Below are 23557 nucleotides of genomic sequence, written 5' to 3' on the forward strand. Positions count from 1 at the left end.
TTTTACCTCCACGTTTAATTCAATGGGGAAAACCCGCAACAGGAAAGCAGCCATTCCTCGACATAAATTAACATGCTGCAGATTACAAAAAAGGTCAAATTATTCAACTTTTTTTGGCGGGTTTATAACGCAGCGTGTGGATGAGATTTGTTCAAATTCCATGCACTTGGCTGCTACTGTAATACGCTTTTCCTCCAAAAGAGGACTCAAAAATCAACAATAATTGATCCCACCTGAACAGCAAATCAAATACTCCTATCACAAAATACAGGCAGGATAACCAATGTAATGCAAAATATAACATCTTTATTAGATACAAGATAAAATAGAGAATATAACATGGAACGACAAACCCATGATACAAGGATCCCCACACATAAATACTAAACACCTCCTACAGAAAAAAATACATGAGTAAATACAGCAAAGTGCCTGAACAATAAATGCAGCATCCTATAGTGACAAGTGTCAAGTGAGGGAAAACAATTAGACTAGACGGGCACAAAAAGGAGGACAGAATACAGACCAAAGGCGGTGGACCCTGATCCCCAACACGTGTTTCGCCACCTTCTGCGTCCAGGGGTCTTCCATGTTATATTCTGTATTTTATCTTGTATCTAATTAGGATGTTATATTTTGCATTATACTGGTTATCCTGCATGTATTTTGTGATAGGAATACTGTAATACGCTGTAATAAAATCTGTTGCGGAAAATCCGTAGTATTTATGCCCAAGGCTATGTTCACACTTCACGTGGATTTTTTTTAAACTCTATTTCTGCTGCTGATTGGCAACTGGATCCAGAAACAAGCTCATTGTTCTGCACTGATATTTTCCCGAGGGTGAGAATGTGGTATAAAAACCCCATTCACATGGATTTCTGGCGGAGTGTCAGCGGATTCTGTCAGGATTTAGGCTGTGTCTATACCTTCTTTGCTACCATCTTTGCACTCACGATACCTATGGGTGTCTTTTAACATCTGTTCCGGCCACTTTCTCTACCACCTCTTATTTTCCATTCCTCTGTCGCTGCCTCAGTAGCATGTATGAATGCAGTGCGCATCTGTAACTCATTGTCTACACTCCCATTATTCTTCTCCCATCTCTTTCTTTCCCACTGCTCTCTATTCACACCTTTCTTCTTCCCTGTTTATGCGTTACCATCTGTTACATTGGTTTTGGTGCACTTTGTTTTTTAATGTATTGTGTGTGCTCTGTCTCCTGCTATTTAATGTGTGCCATCGTGTCCACACTACTGGCCTTCTGCCACAGTCTCTACGACCATCGGCTCTTCTTCTCTCACAATGCCCTCGACTCTTCTGCTGTAGTTTCTATGACGGCATTATCTATTTTGCTGCCATAGATGTACCCCCCATCACTGTATGACCCTCTTTCTCTTAACAATCCTTCGGTGTGATTTTCTCCACCCACCACATACCAGTTTATGCTGCGTAATAGTAGATTTTTATTCCATTTATCTCTTCTTTGTCCATTTCTTCTGGTTTATTTTTCTCTAACTGTTCAGCACACAGAAGTGTAAGTCAATGCATTTCCTCTGCACGCCTGTAATTGTAAATGAGTGACGACCTACTGTTAAATGCTGGATACTGTTTTCTATATGTTTGCTTTTCTGTAAACCGCTTATACTAAGCATGCTGATAATATCATAATGATACGAAACAAATATCATTCATCTCATCGGATTTTGGCAGGCAGTCTACTTGGACATACATAGCCTGCAATATATCACAAATAAAATGATTTGTGCTTATTATTTAGGCCTTGAGGTTATTTAGGAAATTCACATAGACAGATTTATAGATCAGGAAAGCACTATGTATGTTTTTTGGGGACCAAGTGAAAATTCAGTGGTAAAATGCAGGGGCCATTGCATAGAACCTTCACCTCCTTTACTTATCTCTATCATTGGGGTTTGGCAGTGAAGAAGCATGTCTGGTGCTGGGAAAGCGTTTGGCTTAGTGTGGGGCAATCGTATTTCTACCAAAATTCTGCCTGAGGGGTCGTGTCTGGTGCTCTCCTTGTAGAATGACCCCATTTGACCATGAAAATGGTTATTCTGCGACAACAGTAATGACGCATTGGGGTCAGTGGTTTAGCCAATATTATTTTTCCATTTAGTCGTTGTGCATTTATGAACACAATCTGGACAAGTCATAGTTTATTATATAGTCTGTCAAGAATGGAAGTAAACACCTAGAATACTGGTATTTCCGAGGTTTCTTAATAATTTCCCATAATTATGTTCTTCTGTGTCTTATTAACAGTGTTGTTTGTAGTAATAAGGTGAATTTGGGAAATTGTTGTGATACTGTTTCAGATACATAAGAAATAACATCATATCCAATGTAAGCCCATATAATGTGATATGTATAATAGCTTTATTTACAGAAAGTAACACTCATGAGAGGTAAGAGTGAAAGGTGTGCACCTCACTAATTCGTTCTTAAGCATTAACTTGAGTAATGTCTAAAAGTTAGGCCCCATGTATATGGCTATATTTGGGATCCCTATCACACGGACCCCGAATACAGCACACATAGCCTGCTATGAGCCCATACTGTTCTTCTGTGTTGTTAGACTTAGGGCTTATTCAGACGGCCGTAGTATAAATCTGTGTGACGGATGTTTTTTTTTACGGCCCTCACACGGACGTCGTTTCAACAGACCGTGTGAAGGGCCAGTGAAAAAATAGGACTTGTCCTATTTTCGGCCGTTTTCATGACTCTCTCAACAGACAAGTCTATGAGGGAGCCGTATTTCAAGTCCGAGTTTGCACTCGTTTGTGTGATCACCCAGATACACACAGAGTTTTTATGCTCACAGATTCTGTGAGAAAACAAATAGTGGCATGCTTCAACGCATATTGTATTTTAGCCATATTCCCTCCTAGAGGGGAGAATATGGCGCGTCACAGAGGCACACCACTGCAGCAGATGGAGTACAATACAGATTTGTCATGTGCATGATGCCTTAATATTACAAGAAAGTATTCAGAGGAGGAAGTGCTATTCCAAATCAAAGCTACTGATTCAATTGGAGAGCACTTTGAGATAATGAGTTGTAGACTTCTTCATTATTTATCCCCATTAAAAGAGGCTCATGATATTAAAAGGATAAAATAAGAACCCAAAATAGGAAATTGTCAATTACAAAAAAGGAATCTTGAAGTATAAATGCTATTGTCATTATAAGCATGTTTGCTGATTTGTAACTCAATATTGTACCCTAAAGACCCTTCATTTACCCATGTATAGACCCAAGCGACCAACACGTGACTAAACTGGATGAGATCCAGTGGACTGTTGGACTACATTAGAACCGATTAGGAAGGTTGGGACATCATCATTCTCCCACTCATTGTTCCACATGGTGAATATTGTTCAGTTGACCCAGTTGTCATTTCTCACCAGTGACATCATGTAGTGTGTGCGTGGCTGGCATGAGAATGTAGCAGCTTGGTAAGAAGTTTAGATATTTGGGCAGTCTACTACACTTGCAGCCACATCCTTGTGCTGAATTTAAAGAAGGAAGACCCCCACTTAACGAGGAGCCGTCAACCTCTCCTGACATGTCTGATTCAGTAAATAATTCTGGAACATATTTTCCTAAGACTCTGTATTGTGCCATTCCTCTCAAATTCCTCCTAGAAATGTATGAATAAGTTGACAATTTAGAGTTCCATAAAAAGAATTGTTATTTCTTGGGGAATATAATTATTTACTAAAAGAGACATGTCAGGAGATGTGACAGGTCCTATTTAAGCTAGCCATAAATGTGGAGATACAGTACAATTGGAACACTTGTTGAGGAGAAGGCCATACTAAGATAGATATTTGCCACAATGTGAGTGATTTTCCTCATGAGAAGTTGTTTCGTATAGTGCAGGGGTGCAAAACCTATAGCCCGCAATCCCATTCTTTGTTGCCCCCCATTCTTCAGGACACAGCCACTTCGTGGAGGAAATAGAATGCCCTCTAGTGGCTGCTCACGTGTACATTCCATGTCAGAAAGGAGAGGAGTGGCATGCTGCGTGGTAACAGTACGACTTGTGCACTGTGTGGCTGGTACTGTTATGAGGGGGCACTGTATGCCTGGCACAGTTATGAGGGGAACTGTATTACTGGCACAGTTAGGCTATGTTCACACTGAGTATTTTGACGAGTTTTTTGACGCGGAAACCGCGTCACAAAACTCGGCAAAAACGGCCCGAAAATGTCTCCCATTGATTTCAACTGCCTCGCGGAAAAAAGAAGCGACATGCCCTATCTTCATGCGTTTCCGCCTCTGACCTCCCATTGACTTCAATGGGAGGCAGAGAAAGCGTATTTTGCAGTGTTTTATGCCCGCGGCGCTCAATGGCCGCGGGCGAAAATCGGCGTGCAGGGAGAGGAAAATCTGCCTCAAACTTCCAAACTGAATTTTGAGGCAGATATTCCTCCTGCAAAATACTCTGTGTGAACATAGCCTTATGAGGGGAACTGTATTACTGGCACAGTTATGACGGGAACTGTATTACTGGCACAGTTATGACGGGAACTGTATTACTGGCACAGTTATGACGGGAACTGTATTACTGGCACAGTTATGGGAAGCTCTGCGTGGCTGGCATCGTTATGGGGGAAACTGTCGGTCTGTGTTTTTACAGAAAAGTTTGAATTTAACCAACTTTGGAGCAATCCAGGCAAAAATGTTATTGTGTTTTGCCTAGGGCATGACTGGCATTCTCTTTGGTGCTCTTTGAAAACCCCATTAACCATAATAATCTCTACCTCTATGGTCATCTCAAAGCATCTTCTAAGATAACACTGACCTATATTAAAAAATGCAAAATAATATTTTGTCTTTCAGCAATCTACCTATATGGGTTGCACATTATATAGTACATATTCCAGGTGTCTTTGGCGTTATTAGATGTTATTTAATAGCTGAAGAAATACTTCACAGTATTTGTAAGGCATTATTAAGCAATTCCGGCATATACGAGCATGTGGCCATTGCTTAAATGTGTCACTGCACATAAATGTAAATTGAATACATTTCCCACCTTTCTGGTGGGAGAGAATAATTTATGTGCCGAGGTAAGACTAAGTCATTCGCTAGGTTTGTCCTTGGGACCAAATATTTTCCTTCCAAAGGAAGAGATTTGTGAGCAGATTTGCGCCTTCCGCAGTTTTTTTTACCCAAGGAGAGTTTCAATATTTTAGCATTCCTGGATTCCCGACCTAGGAGACCTAAGTAAAGCTACAGAAATGTCTAGGACCGGAGCACATGTGAACCTCATTATTTGTGTCTGGATTACCAGGTTACCTCACACTTCCACCATTGTACAGCTCCTGGGTGAGCCCATATGGATTGTGTTGTGACATTGTGTGAAATATCTGTAGCATGCTGAGATTATATTTATGTGTCCCTACAGGATGATATTCTCACGGTAATCCGCAGAGTGGATGAAAACTGGGCAGAAGGAATGCTGGGAGACAAAATAGGAATATTCCCGATTTCCTACGTGGAGGTAAGTTACACACCCAGGATGATAGAAAAATGAATTGGTTTCTAGGAATGAGTCATGACGCCTGTTTTCACATAACCCAGAGCATGGCCATTTCTGTCTTTTTAGACACTTATTACTTCTTGGGCTATTGGTTTTGACTACATTAATAAAGCACATGTGGTGTCTTGTCTGCGTTATTCATAGATGTGAGTTACTAGTTCATGGTTGCCACAATTGTTGCCGAAAATGAATTCTTTTATATGGTCATCGTGAAGGTATGTCAGAACAGGCTTTTCTTTGTTTTTTCAGGTCTGCTAAGTGCTCACATTGCTGTGGCTGATTCATAAAGACATATTTTCCTCATAAGTCACTATACTGGCAGATTTTAGAATAAGCACAGATGATTCTGTGGTATTTGTGCTATGTCGGTGTAAGATGTATACGTCTAAGGCGAAGTTCACATCTCGTTTTTACTCTACGTCTGACGTGCGCGTTTTGCCATGAGAAAACAGTGTCAAACCGTGTACCACAGCGTGCCCATTGATTTCTATGGTCGGGACGGATGCCCTAACGGTGTCGTTTGTGCATACATTTGTGTGCTTACGTCGTATCCTTTTTTTTCTTCATGTCCTGAAAAGCTTAGTCTACTACGCTTTTCAGTACTTTTCCAAAACGTATACCACGCATATATGTTTTTATTTGTATTGAAGTCAATGGCGACGTATGCAATATTAAACCCTACGTTTGCATACGTAAAACGTATACGTTTTTGTGACCTAATATGCGAAATCTTGACTTTACAAAGTCTGATTTAGCTAAAGAACAAAAAAGCATATACTTTTTTATAAGTAAGAACGGACACCAACGTATAAAAACATATACAACGTATACTACAAAAAAAGTAAGCGTCTGTTATAAATGCACACGTTTTGGTAACTTTAAAAACGTATACGTCGTCGTATACCACAAACGTGTTCACAAAACGAGATGTGAACGGAGCCTAACAGCTGAGAGCTCTTATTTTGTTTGAATTTTCCTAAAATTAGTCACAGTAGAGAAAAAAAATACAACTTCTAGATTATACCCACAAGCCTCCCTTTCGTAGTTCACTTACTTGTTTGTCTGATCGTCAGCCTGTGCAAAAGGGCCTTTAGGCCTCATGCACACGTTCCTACGGATCCTAGTGTCTGTATCCAAATACATAATGCCTCCATAATGCCTCTGAGTTGCTTATGCAACCGTACCACATGTCCGTATGTTACAGCCCTGTTGTTTCCGTGTGTCATCCATATTTCGTGGTCCGCGCGCATAGGAAGGTCAAATGATCAGATTCCCCAGGCCTTTCCTTGCAATGGATCCGCAAAATACGGACAACGCGTGGCCCTTTGATAGGGAGCCATAGCTTTTGAATTTTTCCATCAATGTATCTGTATCAGGGCTTTCTTGAAAGAAAGAATTGAAAGAAGCGTAGCGGTGCTTAAGCACTTAGGCCCCTTTACTTTTTATCCTGTACTGTGGCGCTATCGGCCACCCGCTGGGCAGAGAACTGGAATACAGCTCCATTGAAGTGACGGCGGGTATTCCTGCATCTTGTGGGTAGGAGCACCGCTGTGCAAAACAGAATCAGTGATGCAGCCATTCAATCTCAGGATCAGTGTGGGTTCCAGCAGCTGGACCCCCACTGATCAGAAATGATGGCATAACTCGGTGATATGCCATCACTTTCTGTGACAGAATTAACCCATTAATATGTTCATTTATTAAACCTTTAGCATTCACTGCTTATACCAAATCATATGGTTATAAACTCCATATATTTGCAGAATGTTGCGTCTGACATGTGTTATCACAGTGTAACGGAATATGTTGTCAGTGGCTACAGCTGTACAGCGTGTTAAGCCCTAGTCTGCAGTCATGTTATCGCTTTTTACAAGAAGCTTATACTTTGTCTCTGTAATTAACAAAATTACATGGATGAATTAGCTAAAACGGGTAATACTATTTCAGAAAAAAAACAAAAAACTACGTTATATCATTTTACAATATACTTTTTGTATCAATTCCTCTCAGCTTTCAAGATCTTGACTTTGAGTCATTCAATAAATAGTGTAGTACTGTGTTAGCCAGAGACAATATGAAATGTTAAATACTTTTGTGTCAAAAAAGACAAAAGTATAGAAGGTATGATACCTTTATTGGCTAACCATAAAAGTTCTATATGCGGCTTTCAGATCACACAGGCTCCTTCTTCAGGCAGGTTAACAAAACTCGCCTGAAGAAGGAGTAGTGTGCTCTGAAAGCTTGCATATAGAACTTTTAGGGTATGTTCACACGCTAACTGGCTTTTACGTTTGAAATTACAGACTGTTTTCAGGAGAAAATAGCTCCGTCGTTTCAGACGTAAATGCTCCTCCTCGCATTTTGCGAGGCGTCATTGACGCTCGTAATCTTGAGCTGTTCTTCATTGAATTCAATGAAAAACGGCTCAAATTACGTTTCAAAGAAGTGTCCTGCACTTCTTTTGACGAGGCAGTCATTTTACGCGTCGTCGTTTGACAGCTGTCAAACGACGATGCGTAAATGACAGGTCGTCTGCACAGTACGTCGGCAAACCCATTCAAATGAATGGGCAGATGTTTGCCGACGTATTGGAGCCGTATTTTCAGGCGTAAATCGAGGCATAATACGCCTCGTTTACGCCTGAAAATAGGTCTTGTGAACCCTGCCTTATGGTTAGCCAATAAAGGTATCATACCTGCTATACTTTTGTCTTTTTTGACACAAAAGTATTTAGTCATTCAATAAGAATGTCCTGGTCATGTGATGGCCACATAGGTGCACGGCTCATTACAAGACACAGCTCTTATGATTATGGTAATTAAGTCCACACGAGCTAGCATTAACACAGCCGAAAAGAGCATCGGCATGCTGTTTGGCGCGGTTGTCAAATTGCTTGTTAACGACCACGTGGTGTTGTAGGAAAAACTGCTCTAAATCGTGCTGCCATAAGGGCCTATACATTAATGGCCGCACGATTAACACGTAACCAGCAGTTTTAATGGCAACACCGCCTGACCATAAACAAGCAATTTGACAACTGGGCAGAACAGCTTGCCAGCGTTGTTTTTGGCCACGTCTATGCCGCCCCGTGGGGCCTTGCCCTAAGGCCGGATTTACACGAACGCGTGCGTTTTGCGTGTGCAAAAACCGCAGCATTTTGCGCACGCAAAAAGGTACTTAACAGCTCCATGTGTCAGCCCCGTATGATGCGTGGCTACGTGATTTTCGCTCAGCCGCCATCATTATGACACTCTGTTTGTATGTTTGTAAACGTGGTGCTTTTCTGTTTTCATTCATACTTTTTACTGCTGTTGAGCGAATCACGCGCGTCACACGGAAGTGCTTCCGTGTGCTGCACGTGATTTTCACGCACCCATTGACTTCAATGGGTGCGTGATGCGCGAACAACGCACAAATATAGGACATGTCGTGAGTTTTACGCAGCGGACACACGCTGCGTAAAAATCACGGACAGTCTGCACGGCCCCATAGGCTAACATAGGTCCGTGCGAGGCGCGTGAACATCACGCGCGTTGCACGGATGTATTACACGTTTGTCTAAATAAGCCCTAATGCCTCGTTTACACGAGCGTGATATACGTCCATGCGACGCGCGTGCTTTTCACGCGTGTCGTACGGACCTATGTAAGTCTATGGGGGCATGCAGACAGTCCGTGAGTTTTGCTCAGCGTGAGTCCGCTGAAAAAATCTCATGACATGTCCTATATTTGAAGTCAATGGGTGCGAACAGCGTGATTTGCGCAACAGCAGTCAAACTCTGAATGTAAACAGAAAAGCACCACGTGCTTTTCTGTTTACAAACATCCAAACGGAGTGTCATAATTATGGCGGCTGCGCGAAAATCTCGCAGCCGCGCATCATACGCTGATGACACACGGAGCTGTTAAGTGCCTTTTGCGCATGCAAAACGCCACGTTTTTTGCGTGCGCAAAACGCACACGCTCGTGTAAACCAGGCCTAACTGTAATTAATTGCGCACCTTTAATTAGACACAAAACAAGTGTGCAACAAGATTTGTGCCTTTTTTTTTTCTTTCGAATATTGGTGTTGAGGGTATGTTCACACACTCAAAAACGTCTCAAAATACGATAATTTAGAGGGAAAACAGCTCCTGATTTTCTGACGTTTCTTTAAGCCACTCGCGATTTTCGCTGCTTTTTTTACGGCCATTTTTGGAGCTTTTTTCAATAGAGACTATGAAAAACAGCTCCAAAAACGTCCCTAGAAGTGTCCTGCACTTCTTTTTCGCAGCCGTTTTTTACGCGGCCGTTTTGAAAAATGGCCGCGTAAAAAAACGGCCCATCGGAGCAGAAGGCCGTTTTTCCCATTGATTTCAATGGTCAGATGTTTGGAGGCATTCTGCTTCAGATTTTTCAGACGTTTTTCGCCCGTTTACAGCCCAAAAAACGTCCGAAAACACTCTGTGTGAACATACCCTTAGTGTTAAATAAATTCTTCCTTCATACATAGCTCATGCGTAGTTCATCCATGAAGAAAGCTGTCTACATCTATGTGTGTAATAAGTCTGTCCGTTTAGTAAAATATGTGTGGGGAAGCACATCTATACCAATACACATGCTTCCCATTAATGGTGATTTCGCCTCAGGGATCATTTTCATAGTGTGAATTGCTAAATTATTTAAGAAAAAAGAATACTGAATGTTTATGACATAGAAACCCTGTTAAGATAATTGGTAGATGTTTGGCCAGCTCCTTACATCCTTAGGGTATGTGCACACACACTAATTACGTCCGTAATTTACGGACGTATTTCGGCCGCAAGTTCCGGACCGAACTCAGTGCAGGGAGCCGGGCTCCTAGCATCATACTTATGTACGATGCTAGGAGTCCCTGCCTCGCTGCAGGACAACTGTCCCGTACTGAAAACATGATTACAGTACGGGACAGTTGTCCTGCAGCGAGGCAGAGACTCCTAGCGTCGTACATAACTATGATGCTAGGAGCCCGGCTCCCTGCACTGTGTTCGGTCCGGGACTTGCGGCCGAAATACGTCCGTCAATCACGGACGTAATTAGTGTGTGTGCACATACCCTTAGATATCACTCAGACTGGATGTAAAGTAAAAGTTAGGCCTCATGCACACTTCCTTTGGGCGTCGTACGGCCATTAATGACTGATCCGTGAAACACGGAATGCACACGGATGGCTTCTGTGTGCAGTCCGTTGTTTCACGAAGTAAATGAATGAAAAGGCCGAGACTGTTCCGTCAAAAACGGACAGGAGTAGGACCTGTCCTATTTTTGTCGGAACGGCCACACGGTTCTGTTAAAACAACGGTAGTGTTCATGGCCCCATTGAAATGAATGTGCCAGTGTACTATCTGTTAAAAAAACGGATAGCACCCTGAAGAAAATAACTGAAGTGGGCATGAGGCCTTAGTTGAAGGCTGTCTGAATACATTATGTGGTCTATGAAGCGTTATCTGCATGGTATGGACAACGTGGAGCTGCTGCTGCCTAGTCATATTACATGGGACTAAAGAAAACTCATATCCATCCATCGGAGTAGATCAAATGGTAGAATCATATGGTGTGTTTGTTTTTTTGAACACCATGTCTTGGTGTCCGTAAGGGTATGTTCACACGGCAGCGTCCGTTACGGCTGAAATTACGGGGCTGTTTTCAGGAGAAAACAGCTCCGTAATTTCAGCCGTCATGGCATGTTGAGGCGCTTTTTCGCTGTGTCAATTACGGACGTAAATGGAGCTGTTTTTCCATGGAGTCAATGGAAAACAGCTCCATTTTACATCTGAAGAAGTGACGGGCACTTCTTTGATGCGGGCGTCTATTTACGCCCCGCCTTTTGACAGCGGGGCGTAAAAAAAATGACCGTCGGAACAGAACGTCGTAAGACCCATTCAAATGAATGGGCAGATGTTTGCCGACGCTATCGAGCCGCATTTTCGTACGTAAATCGAGGCGGAAAACACCCGAATTACATCCGTAAATAAGCCGTGTGAACATACTCTAAGACACACTAGTGTATTGTAGGGATAGTTACTGTGTTCAGATGTTTTCATCTGATATAGCAGAGTGCAATGTATGTAGTATTAATAACAAACACTCAGAGTTTGTATTTTAGACCCGGGACATCCATATGTTACTATTAGGCCCTGTTCACATTGAGTTTTTTTGCAGGAGGAAAATTCTGCCTCAAAATTCCATTTGGGATTTTGAGGCAGATTTTGTCCTTCCTCAACGTCGTTTGCCGCGATTTTCGCTGCGTTTTTCGCCCGCGGCCATTGAGTGCTATGGGCAAAAAACACAGCGAAATACGCTCTCTCTGCCTCCCATTGATGTCATGTCCCTTGTTTCTCCTGCGAGGCAGTTTTACCGCTCGCGGAAGAAAACTGCCCCCGCCTCCCATTGAAATCAATGGGAGGCATTTTCGGCCGGTTTTTGACGAGTTTTGCGGAGCGGTTTCCGCTCCAAAAAGCTTGTCAAAATACTCCGTGTGAACAGGCCCTAAAACTTTCTTCAGGAATTTTGAGGCAGATTTTGAACTACCTGCGCTTTTTTTTCCGCAGCTTTTTTCGCCCACGGCCATTAAAGCGAATTCATGGAACACGGGCAGAAAACGTAGAGAAAAACGCTCAGACACGCAGCTTTTCTGCCTCCCATGGATTTCTATGGGAGGTCAGAGTTGGAAAACCCATCAAGAGAGGACATGGAGCTTTTTTTTTCTCGTGAGCCGCCAAGCCACCCAGGAAAAAAAACACCTCTGCCTCCCATTTAAATCAATGGGGGCAATTTTGGCTATTTTTTGCCGCTGATTCTGACGTGGTTTCCGTGGCAAAATCAGCTAAAAAAAAAAACTTGTGTGAACTGGGCTTTAGTGATAAGTTGTATTTCAATGAGTTAAGTAAAATAAAATGGCTGACTCTAAACTGTAATCACGGTCCTTCTCAGACATCTGGATTTTGCTTATTAAATTCATACAGGGCTAAACGTCGCTCTCTAGCAGGTTGCACATATGGAGTGAGTGTAATTCCTCTAAGCGGAGCTTTTCCACCTTATTTAATAGTTTGTGAGCCAAAATAAACTAAAAGCATTATTACTTGTATTAGGAAAGTAATTGCCCCAATAAAACTTTTTTTCAGGGAGGAAGGAGGGGGTGAAGGGAGCTGGAATGGGCTGAACCTGAAACCTGCCAAAACCTTGGCAAGTACTCGCTGTCCGTTTCCATTGTCGGTGATTAGCTCCGCAGTTGTAATCTTTGGACAATTTATTTCATTTATGAAGAAACTATTCTGTTGCTCAGAGCAGATGGCCGTTAGAAATATTTTTAGTGATATATTTCAATAAGGCATTGCTATTAATATCTAAAATATTAGTTTTCCATTAACGGGTTATTTTTTTGTCCTCCCACAATTCCATACACTTTTTCCGACCTTCATATATACTGTAGAATGCCTGAAGACTCACACTTAGGCCCCTTGCACACGACCGTGCCCGTAATCACGGCCCGCGATTGCGGGCATGGCTGGCTGCTGACGGCCGCCTTCATTTTCGGGCCGTGCTCCCATACAAAGCACGGCCCGTAAAATACAAAAATAGGACATGCTCCATAATTCCCGGCACAGTTCTACGACACGGACACCAATCCGTAGCGATACGGAAAGGTGTCCACGGCCAGTAGAACTGAATAGGTCCGAAATTGCGGACCGTATTACGGTCCGCAATTACGGCGAATTTTTACTGTTGTGTGCATGGGGCCATACACAGGCAGAATAGTAAAAGTGTGTGCGGGGACGACGCAGTAACTGCGAATAGTGTTAGACTTGCACCCACCGGAGGAAATTATTCTTAGGGCCCACCCCCATCTAGACAGAACATGTACTTGTCCACTTTTAGTTGCATCATAAATGTTGTTGTTCCCCTTGACTGCCGCTATCCTCATGGTGACTGTAATGGTGGTGATTACTAGTTGCTCCTCAGCATTTGATAATCACTTGAATATATTGTTTTTAGAACTTTACATAAGAGGACAACTTTGCCATTTTCCATTATTTTTATTTTATGGAGAAATGCAATTTTAAATGTGACCTTGCAACAAGCATGCCGAATTCAAACTGAGAGTAGTTACTACTTTTTACTACTCGAGATGAGCAATGTTTCTCACCGGATACGTGAATTGATTTGCCGGCCATTTAAATTCATCGACTCATCTCTAGTTTCTAATATACACAGGCATTGTCTGGGATTACTTCTTTTCTTTCACATTGTCCAGGAAATAAATAACCCTTCTATTGATTTTTATAAAAAAAAATCCCATCTTAAAGGGGTTATGCGGGAACCAAAAAGTATTAGCAGTGTACTCATTGCACTATGTGAGTACACTCGCTCATATACATTCTGGTCCCCCATCGCACTGATTCTGAGATTTTCATAGATTTTAATAGTGTTGTCGGGGGACCGAAAGTCTAGATGCACAGCGTTCTTTGATGACTATATGACTCTTCGTCATGTGACCAACCCCGCTGTACTCCATGTACAAGCAGGAGCAGTAGTACAGCGAGTACATGGAGTACAGCAGGCTCGGTCATGTGACGAAGAGTCGTATCGTCAAGAAGGCTGTGCAACACGACTTCCGGTCCCCCGGCTGCGCTACAAAAATCTAAAAATCAGCACGACGGGGCACCGGAATGTATATTTTAGCGAGTGTACTCACATTCTGCAGTGAGTAGACTGCTAATAATTTTTGGTCCCCGCATAACCCCTTCACCCTTTTTATTTTAGCGATTTATAGACGATCAGTACAGACAGTTCTCAATGGTTGTTTTGCTTTTTTAGCATAGAAAAATCAGGTGACTTGAATCTGCTGTCCACTAAATAACCCTAGGCGTCTTAATATTCTAGCATGCACGTGCGGCTAATTAACTAGATAAGGGGACATATGGTTGTGTTTTGTAGCCATCTTGCCTACCAGAATGAGCTGTGGTTCTGGATCCCGGGTCCCATGAGGATATGAATACTTGTCTTTGCCCAGGAATCGGCATTTAGATCTCTTTTTGTCTAATAACTTTAAGAGATAAACAAATATCTTAATTAAATGGAAAAACAAGCCTAGAGGAAAACTGACAAAACTCAAGGGTAATGGTTCTCACTACCGTAGCTACGGATGTTGCGCCGTCAGACTGTTTTATTAAACAAGCTACACAGAGTTGTATTGGAATCTAAAGCATCTTTTCTTTCAGCAGCTTCCTGTTTGTTACAAACTTGTCCCATGACTAAGATTTTGTATTGTATTTAGATTAGAAAAAACAATGCGTTACCTTTCTCTCGTGCTCTAATAGTAACTCTTTAAGTAGTAGAAAACAAAGGGAGAAGTCCTCCAGCTCACCTGACACAAGAGTTGAGTGTCGCTGTCAGCGCCTGGATCTTTTTCGTGTCGGCACACGATGCAGGAACAGAAGTAACAAAGGAGGTTAAGTCCAGCGCATAAGTAGAGGTAAAATAGAAATATTTTCCAAGTTTAATTAGATTCCCATTAAAAAGTCCATTAGGGTATGGTCCTGGTGTGTGGATAAGGGGAAAGAATGATCCTGTAAGCCTACGCGTTTCGGACGATAACGACGTCCTTAGACTTGGCTGTAGTGTGACACTACAGCCAAGTCTAAGGACGTCGTTATCGTCCGAAACGCGTAGGCTTACAGGATCATTCTTTCCCCTTATCCACACACCAGGACCATACCCTAATGGACTTTTTAATGGGAATCTAATTAAACTTGGAAAATATTTCTATTTTACCTCTACTTATGCGCTGGACTTAACCTCCTTTGTTACTTCAGTAACTCTTTAAATTAGCTTTCATCCCAGGATTATTAAACCGGTCCTGTCACCGCTCCTGACATGTCTATTTTAGTAAATATTTGTATTTCCCATAAAGTCCCAATTCTGGAACATATTTTCTTAGAACTCTTCATTGTGCCAATTCTCTCATACCTGCTAGAAATTGACAACTGGGTGTTACCATTACCCTTGTAAAAGGGGCGTGTCCCTGCTCTGTCAGCACTGATTGGACATTGTCAGTTGGTGTAGGGACACGCCCCCGGCTGGTAACTCCCAGTTGTCAATTTATTAATAAAATTTTTTGAGGAATAATAGAAGAAAAGAGGCTCCAGAATTGTTATTTCATGAGAATTATTTACACGTAGCCTCACGGAAATGGTTCATAACACTATATAATAGTAATCACCAATAAAGACAAGCAATCGCTGTGGGCAAACACGGTGGTACAGTGGTAAGCACTATTGCCTCGCATCACTGGGATCCTGGGTTTAAATTCGACCAAGGGCACTGCATTTCGGCTGTGTTAGTATTTTTCGCCATTAGATTATTGCTCAGTGAAGAGTGTAAAGTCTTCTCCTCTCACTAGTGCAATCGTTGTGCAGACATTAAGTCAGCAGGGAATTTGACAAACCTTCACCACCGCTGATGGTACCTCCACTACTAAGTAATTAGTAACCTTTTTTGTGTAATGTGTTCTATTTTTTTTATATGTTTTGTTTTTTTTTCTAAAATAAATCTGAATCTTCTAACTTTGAATCATATCTGTTTTCAGTTTAATTCAGCAGCTAAGCAACTCATAGAGTTAGACAAGCCCTCGGGAGTGGACTCTGGGGAAGGAACTTCTGGGACAGCACATAGCAGCTCTTCCCAAAAGCACACAGATACCAAGAAGAACACCAAAAAACGTCACTCTTTTACCTCCCTCACCATGTCTAACAAGTCATCGCAATCTGTTCAGAACCGCCATTCCATGGAGATCAGCCCTCCTGTGCTTATCAGCTCCAGCAACCCCACCGCTGCTGCCAGAATAAGCGAGCTCTCTGGTCTGTCTTGCAGTGCTCCTTCTCAGGTGAGGAAAGTGCCATCTAGTAATAGGAAAGATGCAGATCATGCTAAAGGTTTATCAAAGTCAAGGTGCCACAACATGTTGTTTTTAGTGGTTTTATTGTATATCTGAATACCCTGTTTCTGTTGTAGTTTATTGAGAAGCCCATAAAGTTTAGAAATGCTGAGATGTCCATGAGATGCATCAACTTCCCCATGGATTATTCTGTAGCAATGACTTAAGCAGGACTACTAGCAATGATATGCTGATAGGAAACATATGAGTCTTGCATTTTGTTATTAAATTATGAAAAGTCTTTATAATTTGTAACATCGTAACAGATGAGCGATGTACATTGTGATCGGCTGTGAGAAACAGCTGCCAAGAGCTGTAGTTTAGAGAAGACATTTTCTCGCCATAAGGGCGGATTCACACGAACGTGATTTGCATCCGTGCAGCCCGCGTGGTTTTCACGTGGGTCGCACGGACCTATGCAAGTCTATGGGGCAGTGCAGACTGTCCGTGAGTTTTGCGTAGCGTGAGTCCGCTGCGTAAAATTCGCGACATGATCTATATTTCTGCGTTTTTCGAGCATCACGCACCCATTGAAGTCAATGGGTGCGTGAAAATCACGCATGCCCCACGGAAGCACGTTATTCGCGCAACAGCAGTAAAAGAATGAATGTAAACAGAAAAGCACCACGTGCTTTTCTGTTTACAAACATCCAAACAGAGTGTCATAAAGATGGCGGCTGCGCGAAAAGCACGCAGCCGCGTATCCATATGAACAGGGCACACGGAGCTGTCAAGTGCCGTTTGCGCGCACAAAACGCATCGTATTTTGCGCGCGCAAAACGCACACGTTCGTCTGAATCAGCCCTAACAGTTATGTTTGCTGATCTTCTGTTGTCCGCCTCAACAGAACCACACGTGTTTTGGTCATTCTAAGGCCTTATTCACACGTAGAGAAGCTCGGATGTAAAAAACTGGTTTCACCCATGTGGGGTCCTGTTTTCACATCTCCCCATAGACTTGAGTCTATGGAGGGATCCGTGAAAACGGAAAATAGGACATGTTCTATTTTTCAATGAACCCTTCACACAGTCCGTTGAAACCTGTGATATATATCCGTCCGTGTGAAGGCCGTTGTTTTAACGGCCGTCACACGGACGTATTCAACGTGCTTGTGAATAAGCCCTATGACTGGGTACGTATATTTAGCAGTTGTTGTACAGACAGTTGTTTTTTGCCTATCCCAGCCACAAATGATGACAAAGTTGTGGACTTTGTGCAACGGTCCGACCGACTTCCATAGCCAGACAGAAAAATAACGCATGCAATGTTTTTTTGTTTTTTTTTTATTCGGCTCAAGGAGACTTACAGTATCATAACTGATGACACAGGACATAAAACTATTCCCATAGGAAACTATGGGATCAGTTTTGTCATCAGTTTTTCTACGGCATTTTTGCACTTTTGCCAGGGGGAAATATATTTTAAGCAGGCCTAATTCTCTGTTCACATCTGCATTGGAGGATCTGTCGCAGATTCCATCACATTTGATGAATAAAATAGCGTAGCTTGCAGCGCTATTTTTTCCAGTACAATGACTGACACCACGATCGTACACGACGGGGCCTATTATATGTAAGTGGTGTCTATCGGGCACTGTTGGTGTCCGTCGTGTGACGGACCTGGCACTTCGTAAATTTTGTTGTTCTGCTCCTATGACGGAGCAGAGCAATGGAATTGACAAACACATATGTGAACCCTTGCCATTTAGTTAGATAGAAACGCCCTATTGACAGTTCAGGGTCTTATTTACATATCAGGCGCCAAATATAACGGCATTAATATGTAAATAACAGAGGAAGATAGGAAAAAAATGTAAAGTGAGACAGTGTTTGTGAAGCCCTGCCTATTACAAGCTGCACAGGTGAAAGGTTCTCTTTAACTAAAGTGGTTTCCCGCTATTGACAATCTTTTTTGGTATAAAAGTCCCCAAACAATAAGCTGATCAGAGGGTATCCCGCTGCAGCTATTCCTAGCAATTGGTTGTAATCTATGAGAGATAACAACAGTAAGGCCTCAATCACACAAACGTGTTTTTGCGTCCGCAATTCATCCGCAAAAAAAATAGGACAAGTCATTATACTGTCAGGATTTGCGGTCCGGGCTCATTGAAATCAATGTGTGCACAATGCGTGAATTGCGAACGGCCCGCAAATGACACGCCGCGGCCGTCTGTGCCGTAATTACGGATCGTGCACACAGCTACGGCCATATGCATGAGGCCTAAGTGTTTAGTTCCCCTGCAGTGCCACCTATGGTAAATTAAGCATTACATAGTGTTTATTGAATTAAAGGGCTGTCTATATAATGCTCAGACGTGACCATCCCTTCAAAGCAAGAGGCGTTTTTGTGGACACTCTTTGCGTGACTAATAGATTCCTGGATGTAGTCATTCAGAATCCCCATATAGGGTATTTTGAGATGTGTTTTCTAAACCAAACAATCACGATAAGTCATTTTACCCTTTATGTACTGGTCTACAGTAATCAATATTTGTATTGCCCAGTGGTAGCTATACAATGGGGGAGGGGGTTGCACAAAGTCTTCTAACATTTACTTCCTTTATAAGGGAGGATTGCTACGGTATATATGAGTCATGTCTTGTTTCAGTGGCTTGTCCATTAGACCGGCTCATGACTTGATGGGAATTTATTATCCTATAGCGAGCCCAGCATATGAGGACATGGAAAACAGTGACTCATACAGTGATAAATGGTCTGTGTAAGGAATTGTTTTCTAGGTTTATACCTGAGAGCGATCGTGTAATTGAAATGTTCACAAATTTAGCTTTGTAGCAGCGTATATATATTTTTATAGCGGCAGCAGGTAACTGGGGCATGATGTGAATGTCAAGAGAGTACATTTTATACAGCACAGTACAAGTTTCCTATACATTACTATTGGGCTGGTGTTTAGTTTGAATGAATCATTTTGGAGGATTACTTCACTATAGTTAATATATGGTTAGAGGATGTGTAAAAGAAAAGTCTAGTTGTTCATCAAAATAAATTTGGTAGTTGCCTCAAACAGCATTTGTCACCATATCAGAACCTTTTCTTTTTAATTCTGTTTATTGAATTTTAGTCTGCAAGCAGTATAAACACGGCCAGAAATACCAGTGCTAGGACAGAAAGATAATACAGGCCAAAACAAAGCAGTATAAGACCCCATGCACACGACCATAAAAATTCCCGTAATTACGGGAAAATAAACTTCTATTGGCCACGGGTACCTCCCCGTATGCTTACGGGAAGGTGCCCGTGCCGTTAAAAAAGATAGAACATGTCCTATTTCAGGCCGTAATTATGGCACGGGCAGCCCATAGAAGTTTTTGGGGCTCACGTAATTACGGGTGACTACGTGTGTGCACCCGTAATTACGGGAGCGTTGCTAGGCGACGTCAGTAAATAGTCACTGTCCAGGGTGCTGAAAGAGTTAAACGATCGGCAGTAACTTTTTCAGCACCCTGGACAGTGGCTACCGATCGCAATATAGATAAAGCTGTAAAAAAAAAAAAAGACGTTCATACTTACCCATAACTCCCTGCTTCTTCTTCCAGTCCGGCCTCCTGGGATGACGTTACAGCCCATGTGACCGCTGCAGCCAATCACAGGCCAATCACTGGCTGCTGCGGTCACATGGACTGCCGCGTCATCCAGGGAGGTCGGACGGGATGTCAAGAGAGGGACGCGTCACCAAGACAACGGCCGGGTAAGTATGAATTTCTTTTACTTTTATTACGGAAAGGGCTGTCCCTTCTCTCTATCATTCACTGATAGAGAGAAGGGCTGCCGATTAGTGCAGTGCAATTTTGCAGCCAAAAATGTGCCCGTAAATACGGGTGGAATACGGGTGACACCGGACCCATATTTATGGGCACGGGTCCGTAAATACTGGTGCAATACGGGTCGAATACGTGTGAACAAGGACCCGTATTTACGCCAGTATTTACGGGTGGACAAAAATACGGTCATGTTCATGAGGCCTAAAACACGTATACAATAATCTGTACTCTACGGCCTCATGCACACGACCATAGCCGTGTGCATGGCCGTGATTTTCGGGTCGGCCGGCTGCGGACTGTCAGCCGCGAGCCGCCGGAAAATCGCGGGACATGCACATGGCCGCGGCCATTATTTTCAATGAGCCCGGACCGCAGAGCACGGCCGTAATAACACAGGTCCGTTCTTTCTGCGGTGCGGGCTCCCGGGCCATGCACGGACCTTTAAACTATGGTCGTGTGCATGGCCCCGTAGAAATGAATGGATTTTCGGGGGAATTGCGGCCGCAAAAACACATTCGTGTGAATGGGGCCTTAATCTTTCAATAGGAAAACAATCGTTCTAGTGTATAAGCAGCTATAAGTAATAACTATCAACAGATAGGTAGTCATATAATGGAACAATTAATAAGAGGGCTGAAGTATTAACCCCTTAAGGATACAGCCATTTTTTGATTTTTGATGTTCGTTTTTTACTTCCTGCCTTCCAAGAGCCATAACATTTTTATTTTTTCGTCAATAGATTGGTATTAGGGCTTATATTTTGCCAGAGGAGTTGCAGTTTCTATTGGTGGCATTTAAAGTAGCATATAATGTACTGGGAAGCTGAAAAAAAATTATTTGCGGGCTGAAATTGAAAAAAACTGCGATTCCTCCATTATTTTTGGGTTCCGTTTTTACGTCTTTCACTGTGTGGTAAAAACAACAACTTAACATTATTCTGCGGCTCAATACGATTACGGTGATATCAAATTTATATAGATTTTTTTATATTTTACTACTTTCACCACATTCTGAGAGCCATAACTTATTTATTTTTCCGTGCATTGATCGGTGTGAGGACTTATTTTTGCAGGACGAGCTGTCGTTTTTATTGGTACCATTTGCTGATATATATAACTTTTTGATCACTTTTTATTAAATTTTTTTGGGGAGCTAAGGTGACCAAAAAACAGCGATTTTGGCGATATGCATTTTTTGTGGCGTTCACTGTGCGCATTAAATAACGCTATATTGCAATAGTTCAGACTTTTACGGATGCAGCGATACCAATTTTGTTTACTTTTTTATTTTTTACATTACATTAAAGGTTTTTTTTAACTTCATTTATTTTTACATTTTTTTCACTACTAAAAACTTTATTTCACTTCTTTTTACACATTTTATTAGTCCCCCTAGGGGACTTGAACCAGCGATCGTCAGATCGCTGGTACAATATACTGCAATACTAATGTATTGCAGTATATCGTCATTTTTACAAGCATCTGTTAATCCCTGTCACAGGCAAGGCTTAACAGAGGCAGAGTGAAGGCAGTTCTGGGGCCTTCATTAGGCCCCTGGGCTGCCATAACAACCATTGTCACCCCCCGATCTCCTTGCGGGGGGAGGCGATGATCTGTCGGAGGGCCGCCCCTCTCTTTTCAATGCCTCAGATGCTGCGGTCACGATTGACCGCAGCATTTGATGGGTTAAACAGCCAGGAACAGCGCGATCGCTGCTCCCGGCTGTTAGTCCCGGGTGTCGGCTGTAAAACGCAGCTGACACCCGCAGCATATGGAGCGCGCTCCATACTTCTCCCCCTGCACCAGGATGTACCGGTGCGTCCTCGTGCGTTAAGGGGTTAAATGTGACCATGGGGCATTAGTGTAGAAACAGAAAGTGTACCAACTTAATGATACAGTCAAAAGCGCCTTATGGTTTAAGTTTTAGCGACCCCCTTTTTAGCTACTTACCACCAACCAGCATAACTGGTAAAACACCCATAGCAAGCCAGGTCAGAACGAGTAGCAAACGATGTAGCAGGCTAAAACTGAGAAGACCAAAAGTCCATTAGGTTGAGGACCAGATGGTTTCAGACAGATGCCAAAGGCCAGGCGGACCGATAAAGGAAGAGAGGCTGTTTTGTTGAGTGTTCCCAAAAGAAAGCAGGGTCAATCCTTGGTTCAAGTTGTTGAGGACCGCTGGTGAAAACGTCTTGGGGAGTGTAGCAGCAGTTCGGGTGTATACCAACTGTGTCAGCAGTGGACACAAATGAGAGCATGGTGTATCAGGAGAAGACCAGGTGCTGCCTCAAACACCTGCTTAACAGGGAACAGACGTGAGGAGAGAAAGGAAGCCCTTGCGTTTCAGATAAATGAAGACCGGATGGCAGCTCCAAGCGGGGTGCATCTTGGTCTCCTGCAGTGGTAGGCCACAGGCAGGATAACTGGATGAGCTTGTCTTCCAGCCCATCTCTGCAGTGACAGTCAGTGCTGTAGACCACATATAGAAGGGAGGGGGTGAATTCAGGACGATAAATATCAGTTTTAAAGCCTAAAAGGTTAATCTCGTAACTAAGCTCTGTAGAAACATGTCTGCTCCAGAATGCTGCTCGCCATACCCCAAAGGCAGATATTTTTACATTAGACCATTTTTTTTTTTATTAGACTATGGGTTTAATTTAGAACTAAACCTGAAATGACATTGAAGTACAGCTAATATCACATATTTACTTGTTCAATCGCTTTAACTGTATTGTATGAGCAATACCACTGTCCTTTTTGGAGTTACAGTGTATATTGCTTATTTTATTGTTTTTTTTAAAACTTATTTTGTAATAGGTTTTCAGTAATAGACTACATATTTAGAGATTGCTCTATTACATATCTGGGTAAATGGAGTATTTGAGATAACATCATCATATTACAGAATCGCTATGTGTACAATTCCCTAATATAACCTGTACAGTGTCCCCCAAAGCGGTTCCTTCACTTTAAATATTACATTTATTTCGTGTCATTCTTCCGTTTATTTTTCCTATGGTATGATGCGCCATTAAAGCTAACAATTTTATGTGTTTTACTCTGGATACTTTATAATTTTACCATAGCGCTCTAACAGTGTCCTAAATCAGTCCCAACTTCTCCTCCACGAGCCTCCATGCAGTAAGCGTCAAACATAGACTTCAATCTAATGCCTTCAGATTTTTGCTGGATCTTTTTGTCCTACCACGTGGAGTCTAGTTGCTACTCTACCCTCCCTTATGTTCAGACTC

At 42.4% G+C, this 23557-nt stretch overlaps 1 protein-coding gene across 2 annotated transcripts in view; it reads left to right on the top strand.

Annotated features, from left to right (window-relative positions):
* The window catches only part of SH3RF1 (SH3 domain containing ring finger 1), a 155324-nt gene that overhangs the window by 105400 nt on the left and 26367 nt on the right, over window positions 1-23557 (top strand). For both annotated transcript variants that reach the window (XM_075860261.1, XM_075860262.1), the window contains exons 4-5: window positions 5439-5534; window positions 16179-16475. In XM_075860261.1, coding sequence (XP_075716376.1) covers window positions 5439-5534; window positions 16179-16475 — 393 coding nt within the window. The remainder of the gene's footprint in view (window positions 1-5438; window positions 5535-16178; window positions 16476-23557) is intronic.

Source organism: Rhinoderma darwinii, chromosome 1 (genome assembly GCF_050947455.1).
Source record: "Rhinoderma darwinii isolate aRhiDar2 chromosome 1, aRhiDar2.hap1, whole genome shotgun sequence".
In the NCBI taxonomy this organism is placed as follows: Eukaryota; Metazoa; Chordata; class Amphibia; order Anura; family Rhinodermatidae; genus Rhinoderma; species Rhinoderma darwinii.